This window comes from Silene latifolia, chromosome 2, assembly GCF_048544455.1.
Source record: "Silene latifolia isolate original U9 population chromosome 2, ASM4854445v1, whole genome shotgun sequence".
NCBI classification, from domain to species: Eukaryota; Viridiplantae; Streptophyta; class Magnoliopsida; order Caryophyllales; family Caryophyllaceae; genus Silene; species Silene latifolia.
Window position 1 is genome coordinate 185,755,545 of NC_133527.1, and position 18,857 is coordinate 185,774,401.

Here is an 18,857-nt window from a genome sequence, read left to right on the forward strand (position 1 = left end):
ACCGGAATTTAAATTTGGTCAAGATTAAAATTATTGTTTCTCTTTTTACAGACCTTAAAAAAAACCCCTCTAGAGGTTTATAATTGAACATACATTGTCCGAATTTATGATTTTAAGTTCAATTTCCATAATTGTTTTGGACCTTTATGTTAAAATAAATAAATAAATAAAAAGCCTAATATGGAACCCTAACTTTCTAGATCATATTCACAAAATAATTAACTAGGATTAGATGCCTACCCTACAAACCAAGTGTACACATAATTACGTTTACTTGTGTAATTGTGTTTGTCTATATCTCATAACTTCCAAGTTATTGTATCTTGGCTAGTGACCAACCCCACCCAATTTCACTATATTTTTTTTGCATGATTTCATACTATCTACATGTAACATTGTCCAATAAACGTAGAAAAAAATGCCACATTAACAACTAATTATAAGTCATATATAATTAACTAACTCATTAATTACGCAAGACAAGACTCCTTAAATACTTCCACATAAGAAACTTACATAAACCAAAAATTTTATTCAACTTTCATTTCCACATTTCTTTGAGAGGTTAACCAAATAAATAATAATTCAAACGGTCCATCTTTCCTTGTTCTATATATTTCTACGTTCACCTTTCTATTGCAAAAACCTTATTCATTGCTAAAATAAGATATCGTCACAAGTTTGTTCTACAATACTACGTAAACTCATTCTCTACAAAAGAAAGAAGACGTGTACACCATGGTTAGTCGTTCATCTCATCTCTTAGTAATTATCTTGATGCATGTATACTCATTAAAAAATAAGATTGAAAGATCGTAGTGAAATGGAGGGAGTATGTCATTAGTTGTTCTAGTCTTTCTCTTGTTAACATATCACCCCTTGACATGTGATTTGTTATTAGACAGACGTAATATAAACTAACGCGCTCAAAATTAATCTAAAAACAAAGCATTATTTACTAGCTCAATACATCTATTTTGAGCGCGTCAGTTCATATTTCGCATGTCTTATGACCTTTGTCATAGTTTCGAACGCGTCAGTTCATATTTCGCATGTCTTACAGGGGCGTCTTAAAATAAATGGAGGCCCAGTGCGGCACAGGAAAATGAGGCCCTAAATATGAATGCACAAGTCTATATAGTTCGATGTTTGTATTGAATTTCATTAATAGAGTATAAGCTTGTAATCCGGTGACTAAAAGCGGAGGCCCGGTTCCCACGCCCGTGGTCGCCCGTGGCCTTAGACACCCCTGATGTCTTATAACCTCTATCTTAATTTTGAACGCGTTAATTCATAATATAAATTACAATTTGTCTTAATTAAGAATTTGTGCTCAAAATTATATGTCATCTTGTTCCAGTTTCTTCACTTGTTAACATTTCACCCCTTGACATACAAAAAAAGATATAGTACAAAGTTATAAAATAAAACAAGGTCGTGATTTGTTATGAGACAGACGTATTATGAACTAACGCCCTCAGTACATGCAGTGGAGATTTTCGAAGTTTTTAGTTAAATTTTTTGATTTTTTTTCAAGTGTATCTTATATTATTACTCATCCGCCCTTCTTAAAATTTTTCGACCCCTAAGTTCAAATTCCGATTCCGCCACTGAATACACGTAAATTGCATGCATATTAATCACAATAGTGCATCATTTTTCTATGTTATAGGTTAATGAAAATGGAGAGAAGGGTAATAAAATGATGTCCAACGGCCAAAACAACAAGGAAAATGATCTAAATGTGAGGCACATAGCAAAACCAACATTGGTACAACCATCTGAACAAACTGACAAAGGTTTCTACTTACTCTCAAACCTAGACCAAAACATTGCAGTCATTGTCCGTACAATTTACTGTTTCAAAACAGAGGAAAAAGGTAATGATATGGCTGATGAAGTCCTTAAGGATGCGCTTGCAAAGGTTCTTGTAAAATATTACCCTTTAGCGGGTCGGCTTACGATCAGTCCTCAAGGGAAACTTATTGTTGATTGTACTGGTGAGGGTGCGGTGTTTGTCGTGGCGGAGGCCGGGTGTGATATGGCTGATATTGGTGATTCTACTAAGCCTGATCCTGTTACTCTTGGGAAATTGGTTTATGATGTTCCTGGTGCTAAGAATATCCTTGAGATTCCACCTCTTGTTGCTCAGGTTTGTGTAGTCATTTGTTTACGTTTGTTTTTGGATCGTTTTTTGCAAGCACATGCTAGTATAACAGAAAATTTATGATGCGCGTATAAAAATGAGACTTAAATGGTGTTTTTAGCGCAATTTTTTGTTTGTTTGTAAATATGTACTCCGTAATATGTAAACAAATGAATAAGGGCAGTGGCGGATTTAGATGGGGCCTAGAAGCCAGAAGGGGTGCTAGTCCCCGCTGAAAAAATGAGACTTCAATAGTGCTTTTAGCGCGATTTTTAGTTTGTTTTGTAATTATGCAATATAATTAAGTGGTTGTGGACGGAGAAAAAAGGATTATGTAAACAAATGAATAAGAGCAGTGGCGGATTTAGGTGGGGACTAAAAGGGTGCTCGTCTCGGCTGAAAAAATTAAAATGTCGCAATTTTTATCTAAATGTAAACAATGTGTTGCTCAGGTTTGTGTCAGTCATTTGTTGCTCAGGTTTGTATCAGTCATTTATTTACGTTTGTTTTTGGATCTTTTTTTTGCAAGCACATGCGAGTATAACAGAAAATTTATGATGCGAGTATAAAAATGAGACTTAAATTGTGTTTTTAGCGTGAGTAAATATGTAATATGTAAAGAAATGAATAAGGCAGTGGCGGATTTAGGTGGTGACTAGAAGCCAGAAGGGGTGCTAGTCCCTGCTGAAAAATTAAAATGTCGCTTATCTAAATGTTTAAAAAAAAATCGAGTTTATCTTATGCTAGTAGTTTCATCATATGATTTTTCCTTCAGACTTTCCGAACACCGGGAAAATAGCGAAAATGTAACCCTTTGGGCTGTTGCAGGTGACAAAGTTCAAGTGTGGAGGGTTTGTACTAGGCCTATGCATGAACCACTGCATGTTTGATGGAATCGGAGCCATGGAATTCGTCAACTCGTGGGGTGAAACAGCTCGGGGCTTATCCCTAACCACACCACCATACCTAGACAGGACAATCCTATCCTCCAGGAACCCACCTCAAATCGAGTTTAAACACCAAGAATTCGATGAAATAGACGACATTTCCAACACCAGTCACCTCTATTCCGAACCAATGCAATACAGATCCTTCTGCTTTGACCCAACCCTTCTCGAGAAGCTCAAATCAAAGGCAATGGAGGATCCCACCTTAGAGAAATGCACCACTTTTGAGGCCCTCTCGGCGTTTGTTTGGAGGGCTAGAACCAAAGCCTTAGAAATGAAACCTGATCAAAAGACGAAACTACTCTTTGCAGTTGATGGAAGGCCTAAGTTTAGCCCACCCTTGCCAAAAGGGTACTTTGGGAATGGAATTGTCCTTACTAATGCTATATGCCCTGCAGGGGACTTGATCGAAAACCCGCTTTCAACAGGTGTAAAGCTAGTTCAAGAATCCATCAAAATGGTGACTGATAGTTACATGAGATCAGCCATTGATTACTTTGAAGTGACGAGAGCAAGGCCGTCTTTGAGCTCAACCCTTTTGATCACTACTTGGTCAAGACTGTCTTTCCATACTACTGATTTCGGGTGGGGTGAGCCCGTGTTGTCGGGTCCCGTAGCATTGCCTGAGAAAGAGGTTATATTGTTTTTGTCTCATGGTAAGGAAAGAAGATCTATTAATGTGCTTCTCGGTATGCCTGTTTCGGCCATGAACACCTTTGAAGATCAGATTCAGGAAATCTAAGCATCGAAATTTGCGTCTGTTTGCTATGATTTTACATTTTACTGCTTTGATTATAAAACTTTTTATTGAATTTAATTACTATTATCATTCTGCAATGTTATTTATTTAGGAGGAAATGTAAGTGATGAAATTGTTGCTGTTCTTTGTCCTTGTTTGTGAATCTGTCGGATCGTCTCTGGAAGTTCTTGCAGTAGTTCTTACAACTAAGAAAAAAAAAACCTTTGTGTTACTATTTTTGTTGAATAATTGAAAATTTTATATTTTTATTGATCAAGATTTCACAATCTGTCCGAAACTAGAAAATGGCTACGGTTTTCCTGGTGGGCGCTGAGCAATGTCGCATATAAGTTTCAGTAGGTCTTCCTTAAGACGGCTCAACTTATAAATAGTTCGACTTATTTGGTCTGTGACTTGAGCCACTAAGGTCCGAAGCAGGAGATTGCTAAGCTAGTGGACTACACGGCTACACCTATCACAATATTCACAAGATTTGGCAATCTGAAATGGTCCACGTCGATCTGATGGGACCTGAACCAAACTTTATTTGCCCCCAGACCAACATACGCCATGAAATGGCTCGACAAGTACAGCAGTACCCAACCTATGAAAGACGAATGACCCTTTGCTGAGTCGGGCCATGACCAATTGGTTTTAGGATGAATTTGAGCGAGCTACTATTATGAACACATTCACAGAAGATAGCATTCTCCCATCTATGCATTAAATCTAGGTTCTTATTTGATGAAGTTATTTCAACCACCTAAAGTTACTAGATGCATTCATGAAAGGATGTTAGAACAGTGGAAACAAATTCACCAAAGAGTAACAGAACAGAAACCCCCCACCCCACCCTGCTATTTGTGGGAGGTATTGGGGGTAATCACTAATTCTCTCTTGAGACGGTCTCCCGGGTCTGATCTCATGATCATTAAGACTCATGAGACCAGTTTACTCGAAACCTTCTCATTATGAGTTAGCTTATGCTACAACAATAATAATAAAACTCGTCCTAGAATATTTTTCCGTTGGCTGCAAATTTTGACTTATATCCAAGGGTGACTTGTATTACATTTTCGCTCTCCCTTTTGTGTTTCACTTTTCCATTTTCTACTCGCATTTTGAGGTGTGCGTTCACCCAGGGACGGTTCTAAAAGATGATTCATGCCAGCCGACCCCAATTCATTTTGGGATTAAGGCTCTGATGTTGTTGTTGTTGTTGTATCCAAGGGTGACTTGCTTCACAATGTCCGCAAAAACATAGAAAAACCCTTCTCTTTTATCGGAGCTTTAGACGATATTAACGGTCTAGCGACTGACGAGTAACGCCGTAAAGTTACTCACATAGTCACATGAGAAGTTACCAAAAAAGTCACACCTCCTATAGTCCTATGTATATACATTTTGTTCTTTTCTCTGATATAAGCCATTGACATCTAGACATCATGTGGCACAAACTTGACATTCAACTATTCACAATTTCACACCTCCAATAATTCAACAAGAGTACATTGTATACAATACACCACCTTTGGACAAATAACATAAAATCCTATAAAAACTAGTGGTACAAATTAAGTACAAACAAACACTCCCCGTCCTGATCAAATGTAAACAAATGATTCAGACGAATAGACAACTCGACACCAGTTAATCACACTTTGATTTATATAAAAACACAATCTTAAGAAGAAAAATAAAAAATTACACATGACATAACAGACCATATAATATAATACTATAAAATCCGCTAATTACCACACAGAGCCTTATTAGTCTTAGATGGTCTAAAATTAAGGGCACTAAGACCATAAATGCAAACATTTTGTTCACTAGACTTAAAATAAACCACATCAGAAGTGGTTTTTAAACCAGGAACATTGCATTTACCTAAAGAAGGAGGACTTCTTACTAAACTTGCTCTACAAAGTGAAACAACAGCTGCTTCTCTTGCACATTCTATTCCGTCGACTGACGGTATTTCCAATTTATACCATCCTTGTTTGTTTGTTGTTCTGTTTACAGAAAATGTTATTTCTTCTGCTGTTCTTGGTGCTGTTGCTCTGAACTTGCAGTCTATTTTCACTTCAGCTCCTGATCATCACATCAAGACTCGAGTTTCGTAAGATTTTACCAGTTAAATTAGTTGACAAGCGTGACGTTGTATCTTAGTAGATTATTTTACTGGCTAGTTGTACTTGTACTACAAAATATGATCATGTACAGTGAGTCAGTGACAACATTCTCCTAGTACCTGCGATAAGATTTATTTTCTTTTCGGTTTTTCCAACACGTATCTGAAGAACACATGTTTCTATTTCCATGATTTATTTTCTTTTCGGTATGTCATTGGACATTGAAAAGGTGAATTTTCACTTCTATTTCCATGATTTATACATAAAACATCCCTTTAGGGCACATGTTAGGAAAACCGTCTTTTTAAAATGTTTTTAGAAGGGAGTTACTGTTTTGCATCAGATGGGTTTCGAGTACATTCATTAAAGACTTTACCCGCTAAACTAGCTCACATATGTAACGTAATGCGAAAATAATAAAGTACAGGTAGTATGTACAAAGTACAAAGTGTATGTTACCTGGTATGAAGTAGCTGTGGACAGAAAAGGTGTTATTAGAGCAAATATCACAGTAGACAGTGCCAACGACAGTGATCTGAGAGCCGGCGTGTTTCGGGTGAGGAGGATGGATGTTTTGAGAGAAAGATAAGGAGAAAAAGGAGAGAAACAGAAGAGAAAGAATGATAGGAATGTCCATGGGAGTTAGCAGAGAAAGCAAAATATGAAAATGAGAGGAGAGGAGAAGAGACAGTTGTTGAAGAGCCTTTTTACTTAAATCTGAACATTTCTCAAATGAAAAAATAAGTTTGTGTTTTTATCATTTTCGTTTCAAACAAAGACATGTGATTCTTGAATTGTCTTTTTTTGACAGATTGTGGGGATGTTTATATACTTGGTCTAGAGTAGTGTCTCCATGGCTAGCTCTTCATTGTGCCAATCGGGTCGTTCGGTTTGGGTTTGGGTAGGGTCGATCATGTTGGGTCACGGCTACGTCCGAGTTGGGTTTGGGTCGGTTACGAGTCGGGTCATTGTCAGGTCAAGTCATATAAATAGATCTATCGGGTCGGTCGGGTGAGCTCGACATCGATTCGAGCTCTAGTTTTGTTTCAGGAGCACAAGCCGAGAAAAGGAAGATAATGCTTGATCTTCTCATTGATAATTAGTCAGTATAAATACAAGACTACAAAGATTACAATAAGATATTCTAGGCTACAAACTAGGAAACCATATACACTAATATAGGTAACAAATAACAAACAAATTACTAGAATAATTACATATATTCTATCACACCCCCAGAGTCGAAACGGGAGGGTCACGGACATTGAGACTGTCTCGAAAATCATCAAAAAGAACCAAAGGAAGGCCCTTTGTGAAGACATCCGCGATTTGATAACGGGAGGGAATATGACGAACGCGAACTTCACCACGTTCGACCTTCTCTCGGACAAAATGAATGTCCATTTCAATGTGTTTTGTCTGTTGATGTTGAACGGGATTGACCGAGAGATAAACAGCACTTACGTTATCACAATAGACTATAGTAGCCTTAGAGATAGGAACCTGTAAATCAATAAGAAGGTTACGTAACCAGCATGATTCAGAAACCACATTGGCGACGCCTCGATACTCGGCCTCAGCAGAAACCACATTGGCGACGCCTCGATACTCGGCCTCAGCACTAGATCGAGATAATGTAGGTTGGCGTTTGGACGCCTAGGAGACCAAATTGTCACCTAAAAAGACACAATAACCAGAAGTAGACCGCCGTGTATCAGGACATCCACCCCAATCGGCATCCATGTATGCCGTGAGAGACGTGAGAGACGAAGGACGAAGCCATAACCCACGAGAATGAGTGTCACGAATATAGCGAATGATACGCTTCAGGGCATGCATATGACAGTCCATCGGATTGTGCATAAATAGGTAGATCTGTTGTACGGCATAAAAAATATCGGGCCTTGTGAACGTGAGATATTGCAAAGCACCTAGACTGCGGTAGAGGGATGGGTCAGGACACGGAGTAGTCGACGTAGCACTAAGTTTAGACTTAGTGTCCACGGGTGTAGCACAGGGCTTACAAGATGACATACCAGCGCGTTCAATAATCTCCTTAGCATACTTGGATTGAGATAAGAGCATACCCTGAGAATGATAAGTAACCGAGATACCCAAGAAATAATGAAGAGATCCCAAATCCTTCATAGCAAATTCGGAATGAAGACGACTCAAGAGAGAGGCGCGCAAAGCAGTAGAGGAACAGGTCAAAATAATGTCATCAACATAGAGTAACAAATAAGCCATATCATTACCTCGTTGATAGACAAACAGAGAGTGGTCGACCTTGCTATGACGAAAGCCAAAAGAAGCAACATAGTCTGCAAAGCGTTTATACCAAGCACGAGGTTCCTGTTTGAGACCGTACAACGATTTCCGAAGTAAGCAAACATGGTCAGGGTACCTCTTATCGCGGTAACCAAGCGGTTGGTGCATGTAGACCGTTTCATTGAGAGCCCCGTGAAGAAAAGCATTTTTAACATCGAGCTGATTAATGACCCATTTCTTCGAGAGAGCAAGACATAAAACGGTTCGTATAGTGGCCGGCTTTACCACAGGACTGAAAGTCTCCCCGCAATCAATGCCAACCTGCTGAGTCTTCCCGTCACCTACAAGACGAGCCTTATACCTCTCAAAAGAACCGCCAGCGTTAAATTTATGACGAAATATCCACATAGACCGTATTACATTAACATTTTTAGGACGAGGAACCAACTCCCAAGTCTTATTGTTAATTAGAGCGGTGTATTCATCATCCATGGCCATTTTCCAATTATGATCACGTAAGGCCGACACAGGGTTGCAAGGTAAAGGTGAGTGAGCAACGGTGTGGCTGAGGCTATGGGTCGTAGGTGGTTTTTGGTATTTAGGATTGGGCTTGTAAATACCATGGTCACTACGGCTCGTGGGTTTGGAAATTGGGACAGTGGATGGAATAATGTGGGTAGCTGATGGAGTGGAGGTACTGGTTGTGGGTTGGCGACGCTGGTAGACAGCCATGTCAGCAGGCCAAACACGGGTAGGGGCAGCACCACGGGTAGTGGCAAACCCAGGGGGCTGGTGTGGCTGGGCCGTGGCAGGGGAGGCAGGGGACGGTGGGTTGGGTTGGGTATGGGCTAATTGGTGAAGAACATACGGAGAGAACCCATCATCCAAGAATTTATAAGTGTGCGAGTCGGGGCAATGAACTTTAGCAAAAGGAAAGTTAGACTCATGAAAGAGAACATGGCGACTAATAATAACTTTGTTAGACGACATGTCAAAACACTTATACCCTCTATGATTTGGTGGATAGCCAAGAGACACATGGACTAGAACGAGGTTGTAGTTTGTGAATGGTGGTAGAGGGAACCAGTGGAAAACATAGACACCCAAAAACTCGAAGATGAGAATAAGTCGGAGTCCTGTGAAATAAAATGGAAACAGGGGTACGAAAAGCAATAACTTTACTTGGAAGAATGTTCGACAAATAGGTAGCCATTTCTAATGCGTGATGCCAAAATTTAGCAGGCACATATGCATGAAGCAAAAGGGTTCGAACAATGTTATTGAGGAATCGAAGTTTGCGCTCAGCCTTACCATTTTGAGACGATGTGTGTGGACATGATAGGCGAAACACCAGACCATGATCTTCACAGAATTTTCGAAAGGGGCCATTTACAAATTCCGTTCCATTATCACATTGGATCGATTTTATTTTGCGTTTAAATTGGGTTTGGATGTAAGCATGTAATTTAACTAGAGTGGGATAAACATTTGATTTATTAGCAATTGGAAAAGTCCACAAGAAATTACTGAAATCATCCAAGACAACCAGATAATATTTATGACCTAACGAGCTAAGAACCGGAGAAGTCCAAAGATCGCAATGCAAAATATCAAAAGGCAAAAAGGTACGCGTAATAGAATTAGCAAAAGAAAGACGAACATGTTTTCCAAGAGGACAAGAATGACAAAATGAAGGTTTGGAATTCAAATTACATTCAATGAATTTATTGCGCCTAAGGGAATTAAAAACCGGGTCCCCTGGGTGATCGTTACCCAAACGATCGTGCCAGAGAGATGGGGCTGTGGCAGAAAACGCCAAATTGGTGCTGGACTCTAAGGTGGATGGAGTGGAAATGGGATACAGATTGCCGCGACTATTACACCTCATCAGATGCCTCCCCATCCGTAAATCTTTCACACAAAAGCCAAAAGGGTCAAATTCAACAGTGACCGAATTATCGATGGTAAATTTGCGAACAGATATCAAGTTTTTGACTAATTTGGGTGCATGTAAAACGTTTTTAAGGACTAAGGGTGGATGGGGTGTGGGTAGTGTAGCATTACCGTAACCATTAACTGGGATTGAATGACCATTTCCGACTATAATACCATTATGAGCACTCGAAGTAACAAAAGACGAGAGAGTACCTGGGTTGGCTGTCATATGAGAAGTCGCGCCCGTGTCCATAAACCAATTCGGGTCCGGTGGAGTCAGACCCAGAGTGAGCATAGCGGCTTCAATATCCGTCTGAGTTGGAGTAGAGCCATCAGCAGTAGTAGCAGCATAAGCCTGAGTAGGCCGTGGGCCAAGGATGCCCTGCTGGGGACGAGGGACACCAGGACGGAACCATGGACTCGATGGGTAAGGACATGGTGGATAACCCCAAGGTGAGGGTGGCCACCCCCATTGACCATACGACGGAGGCCAGGTCTGACCATGAGCGGCATTAGGAACAAAGGCAGGCGAAGGAGCAGCAGCCTGCTGTTTGTTTCCCTTCCCGCCTTTGCTGCCCCCATTTTTCTTCTTGCCGTTGCGGTTGTTCTTGTTGGCGTTGCTGGCAGGTGTCTTAGCCCCAGAAGTTCCTCCAGATCCCCCCACGTTTTGAGCTAAAAGAGCAGTCGATGAAGTGGTGGCTGCCTCTTTAGCAAAACCGGCCTCATCTAAGGTTAACATAGAGCGGGCGCGGTAGAAGGGAGGTAACGGGTCACTCTGACGAATATAGTACCAAGATTGCGATAGGCATCAGTGAGACCAGATACCATCTGTAGAACCAACCGTGTCTCCGTAACTGGAGAACCAACATTCTTCAATTAATCCGCAAGAGACTTAAGCCGCTGACAATATGCAGAGGCAGAAGAGAAATCCGCCATGGCAATATGAGAAAACTCATGTTCAAGGGTCACCGCCCTAGAGTTTTTGTTGTCCTGGAAGATATCTTGAAGCCGTTTCCATGCTGCCATGGCTGTTGAATCGGGTTCGACAATCGTTTCGAGGAGATCATTGGTGACCGTGGAATAAATCCATTGTAGAACCGTGGCATCGAGAGTTTCCCAGAGCTCTTTCTCTACCTCGGTAGAAGGAGCTTACGAGCCACCTTTCGGTTCAACAATATGGTGAAGCACACGGTTGGATTTCGCATGGTTCGTGAAGAGGATTACCCAAAGCGGGTATTGGTCGTTGTCCATGCCAAGTTCCACTGTGACATGGTTCTTGATGTTCACGGCAAGAGCCGGATGGAAACCTAACTTGGTGTTGTCGGGTGCCATGGAGTATGTCGTGAGGACAGAGAGGAGAAAAGAAGAAGAAGAAAGGAAAAGCTGGTCGTGAAAGGAGACGGCGGCTAGGGTTTGCGCGCGGAGCCGCGGAAGCGTTTTGAGGATTCTTTCCCTAGGACTCTGATACCATAAAGGAAGATAATGCTTGATCTTCTCATTGATAATTAGCCAGTATAAATACAAGACTACAAAGATTACAATAAGATATTCTAGGCTACAAACTAGGAAACCATATACACTAATATAGGTAACAAACAAATTACTAGAATAATTACATATATTCTATCACCGAGCAAAGCCAGACAAATACAATATTATACGGAATAGTTATTCGGGTGAGTAATTTTCTTTTACTTTTAATCAACTCAAAATTCATACTGTGTTCACGTCATTTCAACAATATGCAGATCAATCTAGAGAAATTCAGTTGTGGGGAATGGGGTTCATAACCGAAGTGTAGGTTAATAATAAATACCCTTAAAAGCCATTACCAGTAGATGCCTAAGTGGTAAAGGGTCTGTCATGGTAATTATTACTCTTATGATTTCAAAGGGAGCAAAATTGTGACCACTGCATTCATTATTTATGAACAGCTTTTTACAAAAGCAATAAATGAGAGTGAGAGCCAAATGAAGTTGGGGAGAGGGGATGAAGGCATGAGGTAAGCTCACTTGAGCTGTAATAGACATCTCCGTCTCAATATTAAAACGGGTCATATAACACCTTACTAGTGTATCTATGATTCTTCAAGAATACACCAAGCATGGACCTTAAATCAGAGTGATAGCCAAATGATTTTCAACAGTTTTCTTCCTCCAAACTATACATTGTAATTGTACAAGAAGATTAATACAAGAAAGCAATCAGAAACAATTCGAAAACTAGACTGTAACTTTGAGAAAACTCATGCTACTAATCAATCTTTGTTCTTGGCGGCTAGGGACCGATAAGTATCCCAGGATGAGAGTCCGCCGAATAAATCACAGGTTTTCCGCCTCCTATATACTTTATGAAATACATCATGAACTATTACAAGTAAACTATCCACTTCAAATCTCATACCTCTTGAATCATTTCTTTTAGTAGTAGAATTGTATGTTCAGGGATTTCCCAAGCAACGTGAAAAGCTAAGAAATCGACCAGAAAAATCCTTACAATATCGAGCATGAACAAATGCTCTTCCTCTGAGATTCATCAATCTTTTTTTCTGCACGAAATAAACATAAAGGATTAGCGGTAAACCATAGGACCTGAATCCCAACATGACCAGAAGGAAATACAGTAAATCAGTACTATATATTAATTCCAGAAACCAAGGAACTTCAATGTAATTAAAAAAATCTATACAAATTAATTATACTATATAGTTTTAAATCGATAGTACCGTGTGATGGACCTGATAAAGGGACCTCAATATAAATATTATATAGTTTTGGTTAAAAGTATAATATAAAGATGCCTTGATGAAGAATATTTATGGAAACTACATTAAATTAAAGTAATTAAATTTAGAAAACACAAGAATATAGTAATTTTCCTTAAAATTAACATGCCCCACTTTTAGAATTAATTAGTATCATCATATAATTATACATTAAATTAAATGTAGTAAAAGTGAAAGAGTTAAAGAACGAGATTAATAAATTAACGGTATTAACGTGGGAGTAGTGACAGTTATAATAATGATAGTGGGAGTAGTGAAAGTAACTACGAATGTAGTAAAGTAACAGTGGTAACAATGAGAAAAGTATGAACAATTAAATAACCAATCGATTTAAGGAAATATTTTATTTGTTTAAATATAGGCCGGATAAAATTAACGGGAATAATGAATTTAACAGAAAAAATAGAGGAATTAGTAAAAGAAACAATAGTAACCATGAGAGTAGTGAGCGTAATGATATTAAGAAAGAATGTCGTGAAAATAATAATATTAATAGCAGGGTAGTGAACGTGTCTCATAATTTGAAAATAAATTTTACATTTCATCATAATTACAAGATATGCTGTAGAAAAATATATTACAAATAGTAAACGTGTGAGTTAGACAACTCCAACATAGTTTATTTCATTAAAAATAAAATATAACGGTAAATAGAGGTAGCCCGGGCGAAGCCGGGCACCAAACCTAGTATGTCCTAGATTCTTAGAGCAGCATGTTAAAAGCAGTAAGTAATCTGGCAAACCCCAGGGTCACTTGGGTTGCCAAAAGGTCAGGTCATTTCGGGTAGGGTTGGGCACCGGTCCGGACTGTTAAAACCCTAAACCAGAATGGACCGAAACCCGAATCCAAAAAATCATGGACCGGAGACCGGACTGGAATTAAAAATTCCGGACCGGACCTGAAAAATTCCGGTCCAAGACCGGACCGGACCGGTTGGACCGGAATTGTTTTTACATACCCTATTTTTCAAATTCCGGTCCAAAAAACCGGACCAGTTGGACCGGATTAAATAGGCGTACACTTGTTTTTTATATAATATTTAAAATAAAATAAAAAAATACAATAATTCCGGTCTTTCCGGTCCAAGACCGGACCTGGCCGAAAACCGGAACCTTTAAAAATGTTGGACCGGGGACCGGATTGGAATTTTAAATTCCGGTTCCGGACTGGTCCATTTTTCATGTCCGGACCGGATTATGCCCACCCCTAATTTCGGGTACATTATCAGATCGGATCATTTATGTGCAAGTTATTACGGGATTTGTTACCCTAACTCAACTGCAAGTGTCAGAGTGTCGGTACGGTTATTTTCCGCTAACTTTTCAATTATTAGGTCTAAAATGAAGTGTTGAAGTGTAATGTTGCATCGGACACGCGACTCATGGCCAAAGTGAAAAGTCGGAGTAACATATATTACGATTAGGGTCAATTGGATGTAAAAGAGATACTCAGGCACGCCCAAAGTTCATCCTGGTGGGCAGCAGAGGGGAGATGACAGATTGACAGCAGAAAAAGGTTTGAAACACAGAAGTTCATTGACAATTGTTAGTCTACGAAACAACCACAAGTTCGACAATTTACCTGTAAGAGGGTAAACTAAGTAGATATACCCTATCATAGCACACCTCCATAAATTATTTCCTTTTGTACAACCCAAATTTTAAATTTTAAAGCAGATAAATATTAACTGTGTAACTGATATACCCAATGTTGTTCAACAAGTTCAATTAATCCACGAGCGACATTTCTATGGAGGAATAAATGCACTCTTCTCTCACAACTTTTCCAGCACAGAATACATTCACTTAGCCCACATGCAAATATCAGGTTTACGGCTTTGAAGACTGACTGTTAAACTGTTAAGTACCTAATGCAACAGTCCAAATGAACAAAATCCACCACTAGGATTGCAAATATCACTTACCCCTAATGCGACAGTCCAACAAAACGTCTCATTTTTAACAGAACTTTCGATTGCTAAATGCATTACCACAGTAACCACACGGTACAAATAACTGGTCTAATGATCAAAATCATACAGGCTTTGCAATTCAATATGCCCAAAACAGCCTTGTATACTCTCAACAACCATTTTCCATCAAATGAACAAAATCCACCATAGAAAGTGCGGTCACCCGCCTCCTACTTGTGTATAGTAAGAGTTTGCCAACGATGAACCGTGAATTTTACAAGATCCGTACTCCCTCCAATTCCATAGATTTGCCCCCATCTTCCTTGTGTTAAAAAAAAAAAAAAAAAAAAAAAAAAAAAAAAAAAAAAAAAAAAATTACCCCATTTTCTGAATTGCAATTTTTTGGATAAATTTTTTTTTTCTTTTACCCTTGCAATTTGAATTAAGGTAAACAAATACGAGAATATCTGATGGCTCGCTCATCTAATGAACCATCATCAATCCTCTATTTCTCATACCGATTGTCTACTCCACTTGCTTTTTAACATGTGTGCGAAAAGCAAATGGTACTATTCCGAAGAGTAAGAGATACTACCTATTAGAACACAATTTTTTCAAACTGCTACTTTCAACATAAATATTGAGGATGAGTGAGTACACAAGTAGTAAGGGTAAGAGAGGAAAGATGAGGGTTAATAAGGTGAGCCATAAGATATATGCATTACTTTAATTCAAGGTGTGGGATGTAAAAGTCATTTTAGAATCAAGTTTCTGCAAATTTAGAAATGGCAGATTGCAATAGAGAAAAATAGGGCAGTTCCAAAGAATAGGAGAGAGTATTTGAAAAAAAAAAAAAAAAAACAAGTCTACAATTATTTTTTTTCATTAGAACGGGCTTTCGAGGTAAACTTTGACCCTCGATTTTATAAACCAGATACTTTGAAACAATGCATTCATACGAGTGTATGACTGTGTTACATAATAGTTCCTCGTATGATAATCGAGTGTCTCGAAATTTGAGGAAGACAGAACTTTAAAAGAAAAAAACATAAATATAGACTATCTAGTAACGAGTTTTGGTAATCAGTTTATTACGTATTCACTTCTGGTGATTAAATTATAACTTGACCAGTTTATTCTGTTTTATCCCCTCCCACGTAAACGACTACCTCATTATCAAGGGACTAGACCGGAACCCTTTATCTCCTTAGTCACAACAATTGTTGGACAGACTTTTTGGAATCACATATCATTATACCAAGGATGCAGTTTTCACCATGGGCAGAGATAAATCGGTAACACACTTTTACTAAGACAATTGGAACAATTTGTAATTAGCACTCTTATGAGGATGTCTTATCCTCTTTTCTTATATCTTTATTATTTCATTATTACAAGGTTCCGAAAAATCCTGTAACAAAATAACGTGGAATTTTTTAGAAGATTCACGTTACTCTCAGAGTCTCCGGTACATATATCTCCTGTGGCCAAGATACATGAACTAATGAACACGTAGAAGGGATTCAAGAGTAAGAAGCAACACTTTTGTAACATAAAGAAGAAACAGGGCGTACGAACTAAGAAGCAACTCTCCACCGCAAGGGGGAGAGGCCATCAACAAACAAAAACCAAATCATGGAAGATATAAACATTGATCTTACAGTCATAAGAAAATACCTATTTTTGTTTTTGTTATAGATGGCTGAAAAACAACATGCATGGTGATAACCCCTTTTTGAAGCTCGCCAAAGGACATTATAGATTGACGAACGGTCTGGCTGTTCTCCAATATTTTTCCAGCACTTATGATTTTTACATCATTAACTGTTTTCGGTGCAAGCTTTTTATCTGAAGAAAACAATAAACAGTAGAGGCTTAAAGTTATTCAATGTCACAGCAAAAGAAAGGTAGCAAAGCTAAAATAATGAATAATCAGGGCAAAAAATAGCTGAAACATAAGAAAACAAGCAAGACATCTAACTTAGTTTGGAGAATATTCTAATAACGAAAAACAAAGTAGCTTCATACTTATGCTCAAGCTTGGTTAGAAAATACTCTGCCTCAAGGACGGACGTTTGATCTAATGTCAAAAGTGTGACTCGCTACTCACTAGGCCATGATGAACCTAGCCATCACTAGAGAACTCCAGATGTATGATCAACTACCAAACTAGCATTCTAAATCATCTGGTTGATACGAACCATACAGGTATCCGACTCATCATAAACCCAAGTGGAGTATCATTTTCAACGAAACTCACAGCTGAAGTTTACATATGGTGTGTCATGAGAAAAAGCTTATGCAGAGTGACGTAACTGATAGACCTTCATAAATACATAACAGGAGCCTATTCTGAACTGGTTTAGAATGGAGGCCAAATTATGACCAGATCCGATTACAAATCATCTCGTGATTGACAGACTGACTTGGTTTCTGTATAAAGAGCTTGATTGGTGCCTTTTTAACACAATATTTAGTTACCGCAGACTGTGGACAGTACAGTTACAGCCAATTAGCCTTTCAAGTTCTATATAATCTTTCTCCCTCACTCTCCCTGGTATTAATATCGGCTATAACATAAGAAATTTTCAGCAACAATACTTCCACACATATACAATGTAAACAAATCTTAAACTGGGAAACATAATGAGACGAGCAACACCTTCGTCACTGGGGTTTGAAGAGCCTCGTCATGGTTTTGTAATGACACAAGTGCAACAAATAGAACAAGATGAACGAAACACAATAGGGAAAGAATCTGTAAACTATTAGAGCTAGCATAGCTCAGTTTAGAGTCAGAACAATTCTGATGATAATTGCAAAACATTTGCATATCAGACTTCAGCAACAAACAGCCGTACTGCAAAAAAACAACTTGCAAAACATTTGCATATCAGAATCAGCTCATGATGTAAGAAGCATTCCTCAAACCGTCAAAACAAGCTTGGTGAAAATGTTCAATTCACATAAAAACTGATTCTCAGTCAGGAGGGCCATGATCAATTGATCACACATAGACACGGATAAAACTCTTTCTTATACCACGGATTAAAAACCGTCCTCAAACCCCAATTCAACCTCATTTGACAACATTGGCATAACAACAAACGCGCGCAAAGGGATACGCATCAAATTTACATAACCACCCTAATTCATAAACCAGTAGGTCTCATGAGCGACCGTCTCCCATTAATTTAGCGGAACACCTAATAGGGAAAAAAGAAATTCAGTGGCCCCTCACCCCCATCATATGAGGGGTCTCTCAATAACGCTATTGAGAGACCGTGTGTGTTCATAAACAACAAAGTTTAAACACACAACCAACAACAAATAGCATTCCATGATCAAACATAAGAAATCAAGACAATTAGAAATAAAACATAAAGAAGAGACCTTTAGGCCAGTCAGCAACAATTCTGTCCTTAAGATGAGCAACGGTAGAAGCTGTGGAAAACCGACACGGACCGATATCAGACCCATCAATTAATCTAAATTTCAGCTCCACCAACTCCACCTCCGGCGGCATCTGTACAAACTTCCCAACTCACAAAACAATCCCACCAAAAAAATAGCACCCTTTAATTTTGTAACAAGATTCCTCAACTTCCCCACACAACTACCAACAAAACCCACCAAATGTATTCCCAACAACAACTAGTACTATACTAGTTTATTATAACAAAAATATCAAACAAACAAACAAAAATATAAATAAATTAGATTATTCAAGTGGAAGGATAAGTCAAAGAAACTGAATTAAATGAAGAAATTGACAAATACTAGGAATTAGTATTTGTATTTACCTTAACAAAATACAGTAATGAAATTGAAGGGTATTTTTGGCTTTATTTTTCGTGGGGTTTTAACGGAAAACAAAGGGTTGCAAAAAGTAAAACAATGATTTCGGTGAGAATTGAACCCCAACCAGAAAACTCTTACTCGTTGAGCTAACTTTTATTACCGGCTTTCTAGATACTATGTACGGAGTAT

At 38.7% G+C, this 18,857-nt stretch overlaps 3 protein-coding genes across 3 annotated transcripts; 1 reads left to right on the forward strand and 2 right to left on the reverse strand.

The window, feature by feature from the left end:
• Positions 1-518: 518 nt before the first annotated feature.
• On the forward strand, positions 519-4,063 carry LOC141643751 (omega-hydroxypalmitate O-feruloyl transferase-like). The gene is made up of 3 exons (XM_074453046.1): positions 519-741; positions 1,673-2,152; positions 2,975-4,063. Exons 1-3 carry the CDS (start codon positions 739-741, stop codon positions 3,833-3,835), a joined length of 1,344 nt encoding a protein of 447 aa, XP_074309147.1. The 5' UTR covers positions 519-738; the 3' UTR covers positions 3,836-4,063.
• A 1,227-nt stretch (positions 4,064-5,290) lies between these two features.
• On the reverse strand, positions 5,291-6,752 carry LOC141643753 (uncharacterized). Its single transcript, XM_074453047.1, has 2 exons — positions 6,427-6,752; positions 5,291-5,926 (listed from the first exon to the last, which is right to left on the reverse strand). Exons 1-2 carry the CDS (start codon positions 6,602-6,604, stop codon positions 5,583-5,585), a joined length of 522 nt encoding a protein of 173 aa, XP_074309148.1. The 5' UTR covers positions 6,605-6,752; the 3' UTR covers positions 5,291-5,582.
• A 5,551-nt stretch (positions 6,753-12,303) lies between these two features.
• On the reverse strand, positions 12,304-18,794 carry LOC141643755 (membrane-anchored ubiquitin-fold protein 3-like). The gene is made up of 4 exons (XM_074453049.1): positions 18,671-18,794; positions 18,261-18,532; positions 16,545-16,715; positions 12,304-12,718 (listed from the first exon to the last, which is right to left on the reverse strand). The coding sequence occupies exons 2-4, from the start codon at positions 18,391-18,393 to the stop codon at positions 12,663-12,665; spliced, it is 360 nt and encodes a 119-aa protein (XP_074309150.1). The 5' UTR covers positions 18,394-18,532; positions 18,671-18,794; the 3' UTR covers positions 12,304-12,662.
• Positions 18,795-18,857: the final 63 nt, after the last annotated feature.

What these genes read in the sequence shown, in the direction of transcription:
- LOC141643751 (XM_074453046.1), top strand. An exon ending in TTCCACCTCTTGTTGCTCAG is followed by an intron (nt 2,153 to 2,974) that starts GTTTGTGTAGTC and finishes GGGCTGTTGCAG; the next exon opens with GTGACAAAGTTCAAGTGTGG.
- LOC141643755 (XM_074453049.1), bottom strand. Translation starts at nt 18,393, where the DNA reads ATGCCGCCGGAGGTGGAGTTGGTGGAGCTGAAATTTAGATTAATTGAT. An exon ending in TGTTGCTGACTGGCCTAAAG is followed by an intron (nt 16,716 to 18,260) that starts GTCTCTTCTTTA and finishes TGTTTTCTTCAG; the next exon opens with ATAAAAAGCTTGCACCGAAA. An exon ending in TATAACAAAAACAAAAATAG is followed by an intron (nt 12,719 to 16,544) that starts GTATTTTCTTAT and finishes TATTTCGTGCAG; the next exon opens with AAAAAAAGATTGATGAATCT.
- LOC141643753 (XM_074453047.1), bottom strand. Translation starts at nt 6,604, where the DNA reads ATGGACATTCCTATCATTCTTTCTCTTCTGTTTCTCTCCTTTTTCTCC. An exon ending in CCACAGCTACTTCATACCAG is followed by an intron (nt 5,927 to 6,426) that starts GTAACATACACT and finishes TGTGATGATCAG; the next exon opens with GAGCTGAAGTGAAAATAGAC.